The 17496-nt window shown below is 37.0% G+C and overlaps 1 protein-coding gene across 6 annotated transcripts in view; it reads left to right on the top strand.

Moving 5' to 3' along the window:
- The window catches only part of L2HGDH (L-2-hydroxyglutarate dehydrogenase), a 32333-nt gene extending 14837 nt beyond the window's left edge, over window positions 1–17496 (top strand). For 4 of the 6 annotated variants that reach the window (XM_081160147.1, XM_081160148.1, XM_081160144.1 and 1 more), the window contains 4 exons: window positions 3270–3437; window positions 4335–4492; window positions 5838–5969; window positions 15457–17496. In XM_081160147.1, the coding sequence (XP_081016273.1) occupies window positions 3270–3437; window positions 4335–4492; window positions 5838–5969; window positions 15457–15652 (654 nt within the window). In that variant the 3' untranslated portion in view covers window positions 15653–17496. Of the gene's footprint in view, window positions 1–3269; window positions 3438–4334; window positions 4493–5837; window positions 5970–10031; window positions 10192–15456 lie in introns of all 6 variants that reach the window. The other 2 variants (XM_081160143.1, XM_081160145.1) reach the window with 1 other exon arrangement.

Genomic DNA, 17496 nt, shown 5'->3' with positions numbered 1-17496 from the left:
CATAGGGTAAGGACAGGGGTGGCTGGGGAAAGAGGCTAACTAATGTTCACAGAGCAGTTCATCTTGCCTACTGATTATTAAAATCTTCCTCTGCCCCTGTTACTCTTCAGTGAGCATTCATATGGAACTGAAATACCTTTAGCGTGTTTGGAGAAGTCTATTCACATACCTCTTCTCCAGAGCTTCTTTTCCTGACCATCCAGCCAAACCATTAGTCATTGCACATGAAACTGTGTAGATGCATACTTGTAGCCATCTCTCCTCCTAGGTGAGATAAACAACCATATGGTATTCAAAGTTCTGCGTGCTTGGAGCAGGTCCCTTCACCACAGTCCTTTAGGGCTACTCCCAAGTGGGGCTATAGTGCTATTGCTGTTTACCTTCACGTGGGGCCAGAATGTTGTGCAGAACCTTTGTAAACCAGGCCTGTATTTTTTCTTCCTTGTCCACCTGATTATAGAGAACTTCCCATGGGGCCACAGGGGCAAGTTGAGAGGGAGGAGGTAATTTTGTTGTTGTTAATCCTCACTGTGGATATTTTTTCCATTGATTTTTAGAGAGAGAGAGAGAAACATCTATGTGAGAGAGACATATCAATTGGTTGCCTCCCACACGCAACCCAGTAGGGACCAGGGGTCAAACCTGCAATCCAGGTATGTGCCCTGACTGGGAATCAAACCCGAGACCCTTTGGTGCATGGGGCGACACTCTTAACTGTTAAGCCACACGGAGCAGGGCAGGAGGAGGTAATTTAGTAGGAGTAGGGATCGTGGGAATTTCAGCCACTCGCCTCTGCAACTTATTTGTGCCTTCAGGACCTATACAACCCTAATCTTGTATATTCTACTTCCTCTTGATGACAGAGTGCTGCCGTACACACCCGATTTTGTGGCTTTGGTGAGTCAGACAATACCCTCTTAATAACGGGTAGTTCACATGGTAACTCAGTGACCTGTGGTCAAGTGTTGACTCAAAGCCAGAAGCACTTTCTCAAAAGGAGGATAGTTATCTGCAGAGGATGGTATAACTTTCCTCCAAAGTCCTAAAGTTCTGTGCTTGGATTTCGCCTACAGGGGCCTACCAAAGTCTCTATAAAACATCCCTATCTACCACAGACACTTTGATTACTATCAGATGTGCTGGCAGAGCAACCAGGGTCTCCATTCAAAGAAGGATTGCCCTAGCTGGTTTGGCCTAGTGGTTAGAGCATCAGCCCTTGAACCAAAGGGTCCTGGGCTCGATTCCGGCCAACGGCATGTACCTTGGTTGCAGGCTTGATTTGCAGGAGGCAACCACTTGATGTGTTTCTCTCTCTCTCTCTCCCCTTCTCCCTCTCTCCCTCTCCCTTCTACTCTGTCCGGAAAGCAATGGAAAAATATCCTCAGGTGAGGATTTAAAAAACAAAAACAAAGAATTAAAAGTCTGTTTCTGCCCCTACCCTCATTTAAGGGATATTTTCACTAGAGTATGGCATCATATGATGAATGATGTATAGGGGCCTATGGGATACCAATGGAAATATGTTTCACCCACAGTTGCTATAGTTGCTGCCTTTTATTTTGGCATTTTCCTTTAGTATAGTTAAATGATAATTTAAGAATTTGAGTCAACTTATTGAGTTGAACATCTATGCTTTTATGAGGTTAAAAGAAAAGGAATTTTAAAAAATAAAGTTTTGGGGAGAGGATTTAGAAGCTAAAATTTATAGATTGCATATAGGAGAAAAGTCTGTTTCACTTTTTTAAATAGCAGTACAGATTCATTGTTTAATTTTTTTTAAGAAATGTATTTTTTAACAAATGTATCATTCAATGTTTATCTAAATTTACATTTTCAATGTGAAATTAGTGTGTTACTGAATTTAATTATTGTTTCTTATATACCATAAAATGATTTCAGAGGCTTGTGATAGTGTTTAATCATTTGTGCCTTTGAAACTGTTCCTTAAGTTTTTAAAGAGAACTTTTGCGTTATTAGCATACCGGTACCATTCTACAAATTCTCTTATCATTACATTTATCATATGGCTTATCTACATTTTATGTTCTAAGAATAAAAGAATTGCTGACATTTCAAGTAAGGACTAGTAGATTTATATCACATAAAAATTATTTCTTGTACTTCTGTTATATAACTCTAGATGAACAGGAAAGATATTAACCAATTTAGAAGTCATGTTTTTCTTGTTGGCATAACTCTTTGACTTCAAGTGTCTTTAAACTATCATGGTTTAGTCTAGCTAATTTGAACTCACTGCAGAGAAGTTTCATCTGATTTTTGTCAGAAGTGTGACTTGAATAACTCTTGAAAAGAGGCTTACTTTTGTAACTAGGCAAAAATAGGATGCATACAAAGATGGAATAAGTTGAATCACTACAGGCTGAAAAGAAAGGGACTATTGAGACAGGTGAGAACTCCGAGGCTTCAGAAACAGGTCTCCTGGGAGGAAATCTAAGAACAAAAAATTACCTAGAGCAAGGTTGTTTACTGTGTAAGAAGTAAAGAGATGGGAATTGGAGTGTGGTGGTGAATCGGGGTTAAATGAAATTATTTAGGAAATAGGGTGGTAAATTGGCTAACCCTAATAGGGCTAATCTAAAAGTATGTAGATAATAATCACAAAATAAAACTTGTAGGAAAATGCAACAGCCTAAGATTAGCAATCTCCTGGTTGTTAAAGCAAACCTTGACTGTAGTGTGTGTTCTGAGTAAATGTGTATTGAATGAATGGGGTTTTGAAAGTAGCCTCAGTCTGCAAAGTAGATATTGATCAGGAAGGAGAAATTGGCTGGTGGTGGGTTACAGTTGTAGTATGAAGCAACCTGAGAGTAACAGGATAATTACTCATAGATAAGACAGGAGAAGCTGTCCGAAATACAGAGGACGCCAAATTGGTGGGGGCCATCTACATGAAGTTTGTTTCTTCATGCGATAAATAGTTAAGAATATTTCCATGGTCTTAGTAAAGTGTGTGTGTGTCTTGTTAAATATCCTCACTTGGTAGGTCAGCCATTGAATCCCGAACCTAATTTAATTTAAAGTACAGAATTCAAGGTGGCATCCTCTTGCACACCACTACCCTAAGTTTCTAGCCACCACCTAAATGCTGAAGAATTTATTTTGCTGATACTTGTATTTAATTTCCTCATTTAAAAGGGATTAAAAAGAAAAAAAGTCCTTTTCTGTGTCCTTATTGTCTCTTCTATCACCTGTTTCTGCCCTTGACCTGTTCTCCAATCTGCGTACTCATATCACTGCTCTTCTCTTAGGGAGAGGAAGTTCAATGTCAGTATGTTGTGACATGTGCAGGACTTTACTCAGACCGTATTTCCGAGCTGAGTGGCTGCAATCCCGATCCTCGAATTGTACCATTCCGGGGAGATTACCTGCTCTTGAGGCCAGAAAAATGCTATCTTGTGAAAGGAAATATTTATCCGGTAGGTATGATGCTTTTGCTCGCTCATCCTTCTCATAATGACTGGGCAGAAAGGGAATGAAACAAAAAACTCTTATCCAGGTCAGAACTAAGATATTCTGAAGGGCTTTTTGTGCAAGCATTTCATGTTTTTCCCTTATGGTTAGAGTCCTAATTCTTTATTCTGATATCATAGGCACATGTCTTCAGAAAGCATGGGTACACCATGGGAAGGGCTCTCAAGAAAGAACCCAATTCTTCCTCCTGTCTGGTAGAAGGAGCACTCAAAAGAGAACTTTCCCTTTTTGCATGCCCAGATACTCAGCCCTCTTTCTCAGCTCACTGCCTACAGGTGCAGAAAAGAGGTTGTGGCCACTCTGTAGTTTCACAATGTAGAACACAGAGCCCTTTAAGAAGAGCTCATTCTGTATGGAACTACTAGATTGAACCAGATGAAAGTACCAATATTCAGCTACTTAATGTTTTTGACCTTGCCAAAATATCCATTTCATGTGCTCCAACCCAATACATTCCAACTTGACAAGAACCTGTGCTATGAGTGCGTTGTGGTTTTTTTTTGGCAGCTCTGATTTTACTTGCCAGCCACATACATCCCTCGTTGGGGGCAGGGTGGGAGGGCGGGGGGGAATAACCTGAAGCAGGGCAGTTCTTTTTTTTTTCTTTACCCAGAAAGAGGAGTAGATGGGAGTGTATGTTAGTGTCAATAGCATCAGTGTTTCCTATGTGGCATTTCTAGGCTGAAGCATGTAAATGAAAAATGTATCTCAGTACAGGTCAAAATAATACAAATTAAATGCATGGGAAGAAAGTGATTTATATTACCAGTTGATTATTTGAATGCATAGTAAAATGCAGTATGAAGTGGGGCTAACTGTTCTTTGCTGTGTTAAATCTGTAGGTCCCAGATAGCCGGTTTCCTTTCTTAGGAGTTCACTTTACGCCGAGGATGGATGGCAGTATTTGGCTAGGGCCTAATGCAGTTCTTGCCTTTAAACGAGAGGGCTACAAACCCTTTGACTTCAGTGCCAGAGATGTTATGGATGTAATTACCAAGAGGTAACTTTATTTACTTAAAAAAAATGATTTCATGTGTTTATATTTTTAATGTGGGAAATTTTGTCTTTCTTGATAGTCTATTTATTGGGTAAATCCTCGCATTTGTGATTAACATTGATTTTTTTATTAATCCAAATTAAGAGCTTTATGGAATAAGCATAATGTTTAACTACTTCAAGAAAATTCTGATGATCCAGGCTGAAGTCTTGGTTAAAAAGAACAAGACCCAGTCATATATCTGACAATCTAGATCTGTTTTGCTAACCTAGCTGCGTTTGAAAAAAATTGTTTCTCTCAAAATCAGTAGATGGCTCACTTTGATAAAGTGATTTCAAGCCAGTCACCATCATTATGAAAACCACTGGAGAAATTGCTGATAACCAAAGTTGTTTCCTTTTGTGGAAAAATAACAATGCATTGACCCTGGACACAGAATCTTTACTGTATTGTAAGAGCTCAGTGAGGTTTTTTGTTTTTTTGTTTTTTGGTCCTTTCAGCAGTGTTGCTTTCCAGAGAGTTTCACATCAAAATTACTAGAAAGCTTTTTAAGGCATACTTGAGATTCACTTTCTACAGATTCTGAAACAGGTTTGGGATAGAATTTTCAAGCATGTGTGCTTTTTGTTGTTGTTTTAAATATGCTTTATATGGGTTTATTTTTTATTTTTTTAGAGAGAAGGGAGAGGGAGAGAAAGATAGAAACATCGATGAGACAGAAACATCCATTGGCTGCCTCCTGCATGCCCCCTTCTGGGTATTGAGCCCTCAACCCGGGCATGTGCCCTGACTGGGAATTGTGCCAGCGACCTCTTGTTGCATGGGACAGTGCTCAACCAAGTGAGCCACACTGGCCAGGCTAGCATGTCTGCTTTTAAAAATAAGTATATACATAGGCTCCACTGGAGAAATTGCTGTTATTAAGATAATTGAGAATCACTAGTAGAGTATCTTACCTCTGGCTGATAAAAAAAAAAGGTAGGGTAAATAATCTATCTTACTTCTTTAATGTCCTGATTTAAACATCTGCTTATGCCTTTTAGGTGCATTTTGAAAGCATGTAACATTTGTATCAGAAAGCCTTTTTGTTGGCAGGCTTTATAGAATCCTAGTTTGAAACCAGCATTCCCTGGTAATTTGAGTTTGAAAGGTGTTTGCCTTTGGACTTCAGAGAGTATTCCTTTGATGAAGTTTCCTTCTTTTATTGATTTTCTTTTAATACGTGGTTTTTCTGACTTTGCCTAGATTTATGTGAGCCCTCCCTGCCCACATCTAATAGTCGTAAAGTTGTTTAATAGTAATAAAGAATTCCTTTCTCTCATAAAGATTTTATTTTCTTTGCTTTCAGTGGCCTGATTAAACTGGTGTCCCAGAATTTCTCCTATGGAGTCAGTGAAATGTATAAAGCCTGTTTTCTCAGTGCAACAGTGAAGCACCTTCAAAAGTTTATTCCTGAAATTACTGTCAGTGATATACTTAGGTAAGGAAAAGCCATAAGGATTGTAAATACATCCAGTCATGACTTCAGTGAACTTGGGAGGTGGGTCTGACTTGGTGATTCATAGGCACCCTTTCAGTCAGCGTGTGCACTGAATCTTTGTGTGCTCTCTCTTTCCCAACAAGTTGTTGCATTCCCTTTGCAGTGCATGAGTCGGGCATTGCTGCATCACAACCCTTAGTGCTTGAACTGCATCTACCATTTATAATTATCTAGACTACCTTACAGCATTAAACTGAAATCTCCATTGCTGCTATATTGATATTCCACCTTCATCTTTGTGTCTAGCTATCACTCATGATAAAAAACATCTTGCCTGAAATTTTTTAACTCTCCCTGGCCTCTATCTGTTGTGATTCCAAAGCCTCTTGACTTTAATTGTGTATAAGATCATTGAGCACCATATTAACTAATTAGGTAAGAAACACATCAAAACATTCTATTTTGATTGATTCTTTTTATGTTTTACGTATGTTTTTCTGTGTTTGTTTTCTATTGATTTTTAGAGAGAGAGAAAGGGAGAGGGGGAGAGAGAGAGAAACATCAATGAGAAAGAAACATTGATGGGCTGTTTCCTTTTAGAAACACACTCCTGTACTTGGCATCTTACCTTGCTGCTTCTCTACTGCTTCTTTTCTTCTTTGGGTCCTACTCCACTCAGGGACTCTACTTTCAGGACAGAAGTGGGAAGTAGTGTGGTAACCATCAATCTGAGTTCTTGTTACAGGGGTAACAAGGATGTGGGGCAGAGAAGAATTACTTAAAAAAATTTTTTTTTCTTAAAGGTAAAAGGCTTTCTGGGCTTGATCTGTAAATTGTTCTAAATACTACCCAAGCCTATTTCCTTTTCTCTTTGGTGATATTTTTAGGGTGTTCACCTTTTTCCCTGAACAAGCCTAATCAGCAGTATACTTTGAGGTACTCCCCCTCCATGCATCCATCGCATGAATCACTAGAGAACTAAGTGCCTGTCACCTCAGTAACAGCTGCTGAACTTGCCCGGTGTAAAATGTCAGCAGCTTGACTCTATCTGGGAAGAGGGCAATAATCATGTCAGCTGTCTACCTTAGGGGAGTGTCCTGGTCTAAATCTCACTCTAATATATCATCTCAGAGCTGCCTCTTTGAATCTTTAGAACTGTTAAAACCCAGCTCATGTTTTTACTCTTATCTCTCTCACCCCTTTACTTACCTTCTGAAATGGAAGGGATAAAAAACCTAGGCTTTATTTTCTTTCACTCACCTATAAATAAAGGCTATTATGTTTTCAGTGGTCTGCTTTAGCCAACTTGTTATGTATTATATCTGAAAAAAGGTTGGTCAAATCTGGTGTCTTACTGCTATTAATATTCCTTGGAAAATACAATAGGTGGGGATAACAAATCCTGTGTATAAGCAGTTGCAGTGAATTCACTACTCATATTTGATTGCCACCCTTTTGTAGAAGCCTGAGGAAAACTCTTTAGACCAGTGGATTTCATATGGTAGAGCTGGACTGGGGCCTGTGGGTTTTGGTGACCACTCCTCTGTCTCTGCCTGTAAAGGTGTCAATTTCAGTTACCAGTTTCATTAGCATGCAGTAGACAAGGGTACACAGCACTGTAGGCAGGTGCATTTGGGGACTAATTCAACCCAATCACAGATAAGTTTCTCTTCTCTTTGGAGATAGAGAAGCTAAGCACATTTAGCAATTCCATTTACTCCTTCCCTTTTATTCCATTCCTATAGCTATTAAATGTGGGAAATTATCAGTAACAAAAAGGAAGTTGTAGAAGATATGTTTGATACCATTTATATAGGTTTAAACAGAACTGCATATTATTTATGGATTGTACATGTAATGTGAAAATGAAAACAAGTATAGTGATAAACACCTAATTCAGGAGAGCGGTTACCTCTGGGGAGAAAAGAGAATGGGATCCAGAGAGTTCCACAGGGGCTATTATCATATCTATAATGCTTTATTTCTTAAGATGTTTGGTAAGAAAACAGGTGTTCATTATATTATTCTTTGTATCTTGTCATATGCCTGAAATATTAAATAATAATAATAATAAAGATCAGTAGCCTTTCTCACTTTTTTTTAAATTTTATTTTTGTTTAAAATATTACAGATGTCCCTTTAGCCTTTCCCACATTTTGAAGTCCAATTCTTGCTTATCTTGCTACCCAGTCTAGTAAAACCATAGATGCTTTGTCATTAATATTGAGGCAGAAGCCTATTAAGCAGTTGTAGATAGTCAAAGAGAACTGAAGCAGCACTTTTAGTGGGATATTTAGCTCAGGGTGATGTTCTTCAATTGCCGTAACCAGCAATGGGAATCCAGCTTGACAGTAACTTGGACAGTAATTTACCGGTGAACATTAGATTGGAATGTAAAGTTATAATCTGTCAAATATATGCATCCGGCATATAAACTCATTGTTAAATCATGATTTCTAAGATACTTAATTTTAGCTCTAAAGTCCTTTAATTTGTTCTGTGATTAATTTGGACATGGAAATCTAATAGTAGTTTGTATCTGTTAGCATTGTAAGGATGTAAAAGATGAAAACATATATATTAAGATCTCCTCTTTCCCTGTTCTTCACTTTGAAAAATTTCTTATTTGGGGAATTCTAGAGTAAATTTTTAGGCAAGATGTTTTCATCCCGAGTGGTAGCTAAAGGCTATAATGTGTCATTGTGAAATATAAAAGTGAAAGCCAAATATTCCCACAATAGAGGTGATCTAGACCAGGGTTTGCCAGTCTTGGCACTATTCACATTTGGGGCCAAATAAGCCTTTGTTGTGGGAGACTGTCCAGTTCATTGTAGGATGTTTAGCAACAACCCTAACCTCTATTGACTAGATGCCGGCAGTACTTCCCTAGTTATGACAACCTAAAGTGTCTGCAGACACTGCCAAATGTCCTCTAGGGGGCAAAATCTCCCTCGGTTGAGAACCACTAATCTAGGGAATTTGCTAACCCTTATACTACAAAATACTAAGAAAGTCTGGAGAAAATACAATAAAAATCCTTTGAAATACATATTGCTGAGAGTGCAAGAAAGTAAGGGGAATCCCAGGAGCAAAAATGCAGGGGAAGTAGAAAACCCAAATACTGAGAAGAATTGGTGCTGATGCTGTCCTGGAGGGGTGGAAGGATTTGCTGATTTTTATATCAATATAACTTTTATTTTTAATTGCTTTGTAATTTACATACAGTAAAATAATGCAGATCTTAAATGTTCACTGAATTTCGACAATTGTATAAACTCATGTATCAACCACACAAAACAAGATACCAAACATTAGGGACTTATATTTTAATTGCCACCCAAGTGCTGGAAGGGAGGCATGGGCCTATAAAAGGTTGAAAGTTGGAACTGAGACCCCTGTGTTAATCCAGGGACTCTTGAAGGGCTACACTCTCAGTGAAAAGGAAGTCTTAAAAAAAACTCCCCTTGGCACCAGAAAGTGTTAAGGAATTTTGCCTGTCCTCATCTTGAGGGAAGAGGGAAAGTAGGGCTGGTAGAATCTCCTAAAAATCTAGAACCCTAGGCTTCTCCTCACAAGTGCTTGTAGTTTGAATTTATACCACCCAGTTTGATCTAGGAACTTTATGCTGAGAAACTGATTTAAAAAGTAGGTCCAGACTTGTTCGGATCCTCCTTCAAACTATTTCTCTCTCTTACTCCTTCTCTCACTTTAAGTAGGAGAGGGAGGGAGGGAGAGAGGGAGAGAATGACAGACCAAGAGAGACACAGGGAGAGAGAGAAAATCGGTAATTTGACCACAGACTGACTATTGATAATACTAAGCAGCAATTACTTGATTACTATTATTATTATTTTAAGAATCCTTTTAAAAGAAAGAAACATTGAAGTGAAACGATGTGCCACCTGGGATTTGCTTTAAAATAGTACAGGGGAGAGAGATGGACAGTGAGTGGTTATATAGATAAAACAAGATTGGCTGTGTTGATTATTATTGAATGTGGGTAATACATACATGAGAGTTTATTATATTGTTCATTCTACTTTTGTACATTTAAAAAATAAGTGTTCCCAGGCTGGTAATATCCCTGGAGCACCTGGTAGAAGCAAATGTAAGACCTCTATGGAGGGACAAAACCTCAACCCAGATCCCACAGTATTCTCCCAGACGAAGTCCTGCCGAACAGAAACTCACCATCAAAAGTTACAAAACACCAGAAGTGAGAGTAAGTAGATAGAATAAATATCAGAATGAGACCCCTCATAACTGTGGGTAATAGTAATATTAGAAACCGTAAAGCAAATGTGCTTCAGTGAATTAAAAGGAATGGAAAACATGAATAAAACAAACAACCAAAAACAACAACAAAACCTCAGGCAACTTTGGAAACCAAGTAATTAGAATTCCTAGAAATAAAAGTATAGTTCTTAAATTTTAAAACTTAAAACAGCTGAGTTAGACCCTAAGAGATACTAGTAAATTAAAATCTGAAGCATTTAGAGAACAGTGTTGCAAGATACAGATGCATCATGTGGATAATAAAAGATATCAAGAAGAAAATAAAAAGATTCTAGGCTATATCTTATAAGGGTTCCAGAGAAATTGAGAAGAGGCAGTACTTTGAAGAATATTTGAGAATTTTCTAGAGTTGACAAAAAAGACAAAATTCAGGATGCACAGTGAGTCCCATCTGAATAAATAAAACTAAATGCAAGAATGGAAATTGATTATATAACTTCCAAGTCAGTAAAGGAGGAAAAAAGAATATAGAAAATTCAGTAAGTCAAGAAAGGAGATGGGAAAGCCTAATAATATGGTAGAAATCAAACATATCAGTAATTACAAATGTAAATGTACTTAATAGAGTACTAGGTCCATTTCAGATAAAATACACCATAAGGCCAAAATTATTATTAGAGATAAAGAGGGTCACCATAAACTTATTGCATATACATAATATGAAGTACAGGAAACAAAAATTGGCATAACTGCAAGCAGAAATCAACAAATGCACAACTGTGGTGGATGATTTTATGTCTATTGGTAGAAGAGATCAAGCAGGTAAAATACAGATTTAAATAACACTTGATTTAGTGGATTCATATAACTCTCCCACCCCTGTTACAGAATACTTGTGTTATTCAAACCCTCACAAAACATTTACAAAGGCTCAAAGTGTTCTAAGTCATAAGCCAAGTTCTCAACAAAATTCAAAAATTGGGCATAGAAAAACCAAGTTCTCTTGTCATAATCCAGTTAGGTTGAAGATTAGTAGCCAAAATATCCTTCCTTTATGTTTGGAAATTAAGATGGAATGGTTTACTTTCTCCATACCACCATTCCTACTTTAAATATGCTCATGTGAACTTCTACTTTTAGATTAACAGATCCCATGGTGAGTTTTGTAAGATACTAAATTGGCCTATTTGGAACTGGCCAAAGATGTCAGCTGTAGCCTGTCATAGCTGTTTTCCAGCCCACAGGATAATGCCTACCACAGAATGATAAAACAGTAAATACAGCACTTCTCTGATGAGTGAAGCCATTAGTTATATATTCACCTGTTGTTTCTGGACATGTTTAAGGTCTAAGATGTACATTCGCATTAAATGTAGCTACCAATATAATAAAATACACGGCTATAAACACTAAAAAAATGTGGTGAAATTCACATATATTAAGTTTGATGGGTTATTCTTTCAGCTATTAAAATAGAATTTTAAAAATTAGAAATTCAGAAATTAAAAGTTTCTAGCCTTATTGAATGCTTACTATATACAAGGTACACATCTAGACATGGGGGTGAAATAGTGGGATTGTACAAGATGCTGTACTGGCCCTCAAGACAATTATGGTTTCTCTTAACCTGAAATTTCAAATTATAATACCTCAAGCTGAGGTGTTTTGAGGGAAAAAGCCTATATGTAGTCATGCAAAACAACAACAACACTGAAGTTGCATCAAGTGCTGAATAGGGAACTGAAGAATTTGGTAGCTTAAATATTTCATGTTATATAGTTACTTTAGTTTGAACTAAAGTGAGATCCTTAGAAAAACTTAATATTGCATAGTTTTTTACAGTTTGGATTATAGGTCTTTTGAACACTTGGGCAGGAATGTAGGGGATATTGAGAACATAATTGGTGCTGCAAGAAAAATAAGTGTGTGTGTGTATATATATATATACTTATTTATTTTAATCCTCACCTGAGGATTTTTCCATTGGTTTTCAGAGAGAGTGGAAGGGAGAGAGAGAAAAACATCGATGTGAGAAAGACACATCTATTGGTTGCCTCCTGCACGTGCCTTGACCAGGGCTGGAGATCGAGCCTGCAACCTAGGTACGTGTCCTTGGCCTGAATCAAACCTGAGACCCTTCAGTCCATGGGCTGACACTCTAACCACTGAGCCAAACCGGCCAGGGCAAAAGTAGATACATTTTTAATTGTAGTTAATGACTATTAACTTCTGTTTGTTTAGAATGACTAAGGGGAATGTTCTAACTAAACCTTCGTATAAAGGAAATTTTCCACACAACATCAGTGCCTGGTTATGGCACTGTGTATCCCCTACATGTTGGTCTTCTGTCAGATAAAAGGAGAGCGACAAGTAACTCATAGTGATACTCTCAATAGAAACAGCTGCATTTTCCAGGAAAAGGGGAGAAATGTTGCTTTGATGAGATGAGCTTCAAATACAGAATGTACAAAATGATACACTGATATGGATCCTTACCTTAAGAAATTTTAGCTTCAGTCCCATTCCATCTTGCTGTGTTCTTTTTTTTTTTTTAAATGGTGTCTTAAGATGTGACTTTTTTTTTTAATTGAATTTATTGGGGTGACATTGGTTAATAAAATTATGGATTTCAGGGGTACAATTCTATAATACATCATCTGTGTATTGTACTGTGTTCACCACCCCAAGTCAAGTCTCCTTCCATCACCATTTCTCTCCACCTTACCCTCTCCTACCCTCCCCCCACCCCCTTTTCTCTCTGGTAATCACCGTACTGTTGTTAGTCTATGAGGCATTTATTTTTCCCCCCTTAATCTCTTTACCTTTTTCACCCAGCCCTCTATCCCCTTCCTTCTGACAGCTGTCAGTCTGTTCTCTGTATCTATGAGTCTGTTTCTATTTTGTTAGTTTATTTTGTTCATTAGATTCCACATATAAGTGAAATCATATGGTACTTGTCTTTCTTTGACTGGTTTATTTTACTTAGCATAATACTGTAACCCTAACCCAAGTTTGGCTGTCTGCTGCCACAAAAACCAAACTCATGAGACAGATGCTGGTGAAAAAGGAAAGTGGTTTATTTAAGTGCCAGTTACCTGAGAGGATGGGGAACTCTTGTTGCAAAGCCCATCTCAACATATCAGTGCACGCAGAGGTTTTTATAAGGAGGGAGAGGGAAAGCAGAACAAAGAAACCAAGGGGAGGGGGGTGAAAAGTTCTCTACGTGCAGTCCAGCACAGTCCATTCCAATAAGGACCTTGAATCTGGTCACGTGATGGTCTGATGTCTGTCTGCTTCTGTGTCATCCTGGTTCTGGGTCATCCTGGTTTTACATTTGAAGGTCAGCATATCTCTGTCTTCTGAAGTTAGTTTCTAGGATTCTTATACAAACATGCTGTTTATCTACAAGCTACACATTAGTCAGAGTCAGTATTTACATAAACAATGTCAAAAGAATGGTTGGGAGGGTTACAATCACCATTGTTACAATATTCTTCAAGTCCATCCATACTTTTACAAAGGGTAAGATTTCCTTCTCCTTTTTATGGCCTAGTAGTACTCCATTTTTAAATGTACCAAGCTTTTTTATCCACTCATCTACTGATGGGCATATGGGCTGCTTCCAAATCTTGGCTATTGTAAATAATGCTGCAATGAACATAGGGGTGCATATATTCTTTCAAATTAGTGTTTCAGATATATTCCTAGAAGTAGAATTGCTGGGTCAAAAGGCAGTTTTATTTTTAATTTTTTGAGGGAACTCCATGCAGTGACTGCACCAATCTTCATTCCCACCAACAAGGCACGAGGTTTCTCTTTATTCCACATCCTCACCGGCACTTGTTGTTTGTTGATTTATTGATGATAGCCATTCTGAAAGGTGTGAGTTAGTATCTCATTGTGGTTTTAATTTGCATTTCACAGGTGATTAGTGATGTTGAGCATCTTTTCATATGTCTGTTGGCCATCTGTATCTTGTTGTGTTCTAAGTATTGTATCTCATTCTTTCTTGGAAATCCTTAAGCTCAAAACTCTCTTGTCCAGATTCCCTGCAGGCTTCTATAGGGCAGATTCCTTACTTTTATTGTAGAAACTTTCACCCTTGTTGTAATCTTTACTTACTTCTCTACAACTGAATGGTATAGCTGTGTAACTTCAGACAAGTTACTTAATCACTCTGTGTTTCTTCACCGTTAAATATAAACTGTTATCAGCCTCTTAGAGTTGTTGCAAGGATTAAATGAAAGAATTCCTAACACTGAGTAAGCACTTGGTAAATAATAGCTATTATTATCACTCTCTCTCAGCCAGGCCAAGGTCTTAGAGGGCAGTGTTCCCATATTGTTCTCTGTATGTTCCTCAAGTACTTATCTACACTGGTCCAGAATCAATAAAAATGTTTCATATTATTGTCTGATTTCTTGAGTCTTGGTGGTGTGTATAAGGCAATGTTTTCAAACTCTGTTTTCTTGAGCAGATTCAATGAAGGTACTTTTAGATTCCAGAAATATTTTATTCAGATTTCATCTGTAAATTTTTAAACTATTTTAAAAACAAAAAATCTAATTTGTAAACTCAAGTGTTATAAAACAGCACTTTTAGTAATAAAGACTCTTACTGTATTAACTTACTATTAAGTTAATTTATTTTTTACCTTATCCTGTTACTTCTGTTTAATTAATTGAAGGTTAGCCTGATACTGAAGGCTAAACTATTGAAAATTTAAACAAACTACAAAATAAGAACTTGCTGCCATTTCCAAATATATTTCTCCATAAATTGTAATAGTGTACAATCAAAACAAAACACAAAAATAGAATTCTGTAGTGGATATAAGAATGCACAGATACACATATCTCCTATTTTTAATTGCTTTGTATTAATCAGAAGAGCCTTATTATTTTCATTGATTTGTTTTATAATAAATTCATTTTATAAATTTAAGTAAAAGTACATTTATTCTAATTAAATATGGATTTATCTGCTACTTTTGGAAAGAACAGATATTTATAACTAACCCATTTGTATATTCATTCAATAAGCATTTATTGGCACTGTTGTGTGGCAGGCATTATGCTGTAGACTGAGGACATAAGTTTTACAGGCTATGACTGACAAACCTATTGGGTTTCCACATGATTGTGCATTTAGAAGAATAAAGATTTTAATGCTTTAAGAATACTTTGAGATCACTGACTTATAAAGTATCCTGTCTCTTCCAGTAAGTTGACTGCCACTCTTGGTTTTGCAGAGGTCCAGCTGGAGTAAGAGCCCAAGCTCTGGATCAAGATGGAAATCTTGTAGAAGATTTTGTATTTGATGGAGGAGTTGGGGTTATTGGAGAACGCATTCTTCATGTGAGAAATGCACCTTCCCCTGCTGCTACTTCTTCCCTTGCAATTTCTGGAATGATTGCAGATGAAGTGCAACAAAGATTTAAATTGTAAATAATGAAAGGAGCTAGTCTCCACATTCAGCAACATCCACAAGAATGTACTAATTACATTCTTTAAGAAAAATGGTTTGAAAATAGCATATTTAGTTATCTCATTTAATAACCACTGAATTGTTAAACTGATGTAACATAGTAATAACTTTAAAATCCATGCTCTTTTACTTTGTGAATAAAGAGGAAAGGTACAGTGGCATCTGTCCTGAATCCTTGACTTTTTTAATGACCTGTCCTCACTAACCATGATCTAGAGATTTGGCTCTTTTGGAATTTCTCCGAATGATGGCATAGAGATTTGCATATTTCCTTAACTTTTTGCCTATATAATGTCTAAGCTTTTTTGTCTCTTATAGGCAGGAAAATATAATGTATTACAAGTTGCAAACCTTTTAATTTTGAAGTTATAGAAAAGCTCATATTTAGAGCAACAATATTTGTACTTGGGAATTCTTGATTTTAAAAAAATACATGAAATTTCACATTTTTAAGTAGTTTGAGTAAGATTCTACTGAGCTGTAATATTTGCAGAGAAACTCAAAGCCTTTTTTATTCCCAGTCTCTTTATAACTGACTTGGGGTGGTGTCATCACCAAATCTAAACAGCAGCAGTACACTATGAATGGTTGTTGCCAACTCGTCAGTTTTCTGTTGTTGAGAAGCTGAAAGAACATAGAACCAATAGGTTTTTATGAGAGCAGCTTTAGAATCCTGGCACTGATATACAGAACTCCGTAATTTAAAAACCATTTACCTCTTATCTCTGCTCTTGAGTTACACCAAGGTTCTCAGATGTTGGCCAAGGTCACTAACAATTCATGCCAACTTGGTTTTTCAGGGCTCCTGTCAACTTATGAGGATATTTCTTCATTTTTGGAAAATACCTGACTTTGAGGCATTCACTTTTATAAACCGCGCAAGTGCCTTACATTCATGTGTACTTCATGAGTATTTTAAATCGTTGGCCAGTGCCATACTTTATATTATATACTGTATATATGTGTGTGGTATCTGTTGAAAGGATTCTTGCAATTCAGAAAGTTGGAAAATAGAAATATAAATGAAAATAAGGCTGCCTACTGATTGGGGAAACTTATTACGGAACCACCTCTTAGGTGAGATTTTCACCCATTCCCTCACCTGTACTCTCTCAGGGTTAACCATACCCCCTTTGTTATTTCTTTCCTCTTATCACTCCAAAGATGTGTGATGGATGAGTTAGAGGTATGTGCACTTTGGTTGATAGAAAAAGCTTTTTTGTTTTTTTCCTTTCACATCAAGCCTCCTTGATTACACTGATCGAACTACCTCACCCATTAATTTGAAAGGCTACACATCATCTGCTTATGTTCAAAAAGAAGCGCATCCCAGGTAAATAGGCTAGGCAATTATTCAAAACTTGGGATGAGCATATTTAAAGCATTCAGAAACCATTCACAGAAGAAACAAGCCCTAATGGTTCTTCATAACAACTGATTCCTGCAAGAAATGTGACAGGATATTTTTCTGTTCCATAACAAGACTGTTAAGAAATGGAAAATATTACAATTCTCTATTTCACCAACAGTAAGATTGCATATGCACTAAGCTGTGAAAGACTGAAATTACAAAAATAACTGCCCTAATTAAAGCAACCCTCATTCCAGGTGGGTCTGTACTATACCTCCCAAAAATACAAGTGAAAAAAATTAAAGTGTCTTGAATATGTGTTATTCTCTTGTAAAACATTTTGTATTTATGTCAATTGGGTTTTGTTATGTAACACTAATATAATATTTAAAAGTTTTGTGTATTACTGAAAGAGAAGAAAATGTATATTAATATTAAAAATATTTTAATGAG

This window comes from Miniopterus schreibersii (genome assembly GCF_964146895.1).
Source record: "Miniopterus schreibersii genome assembly, chromosome: 1".
Lineage (NCBI taxonomy): Eukaryota > Metazoa > Chordata > Mammalia > Chiroptera > Miniopteridae > Miniopterus > Miniopterus schreibersii.
Note: the sequence above shows the minus strand (reverse complement) of the source record. Positions and strands in the feature narration are given on the sequence as shown.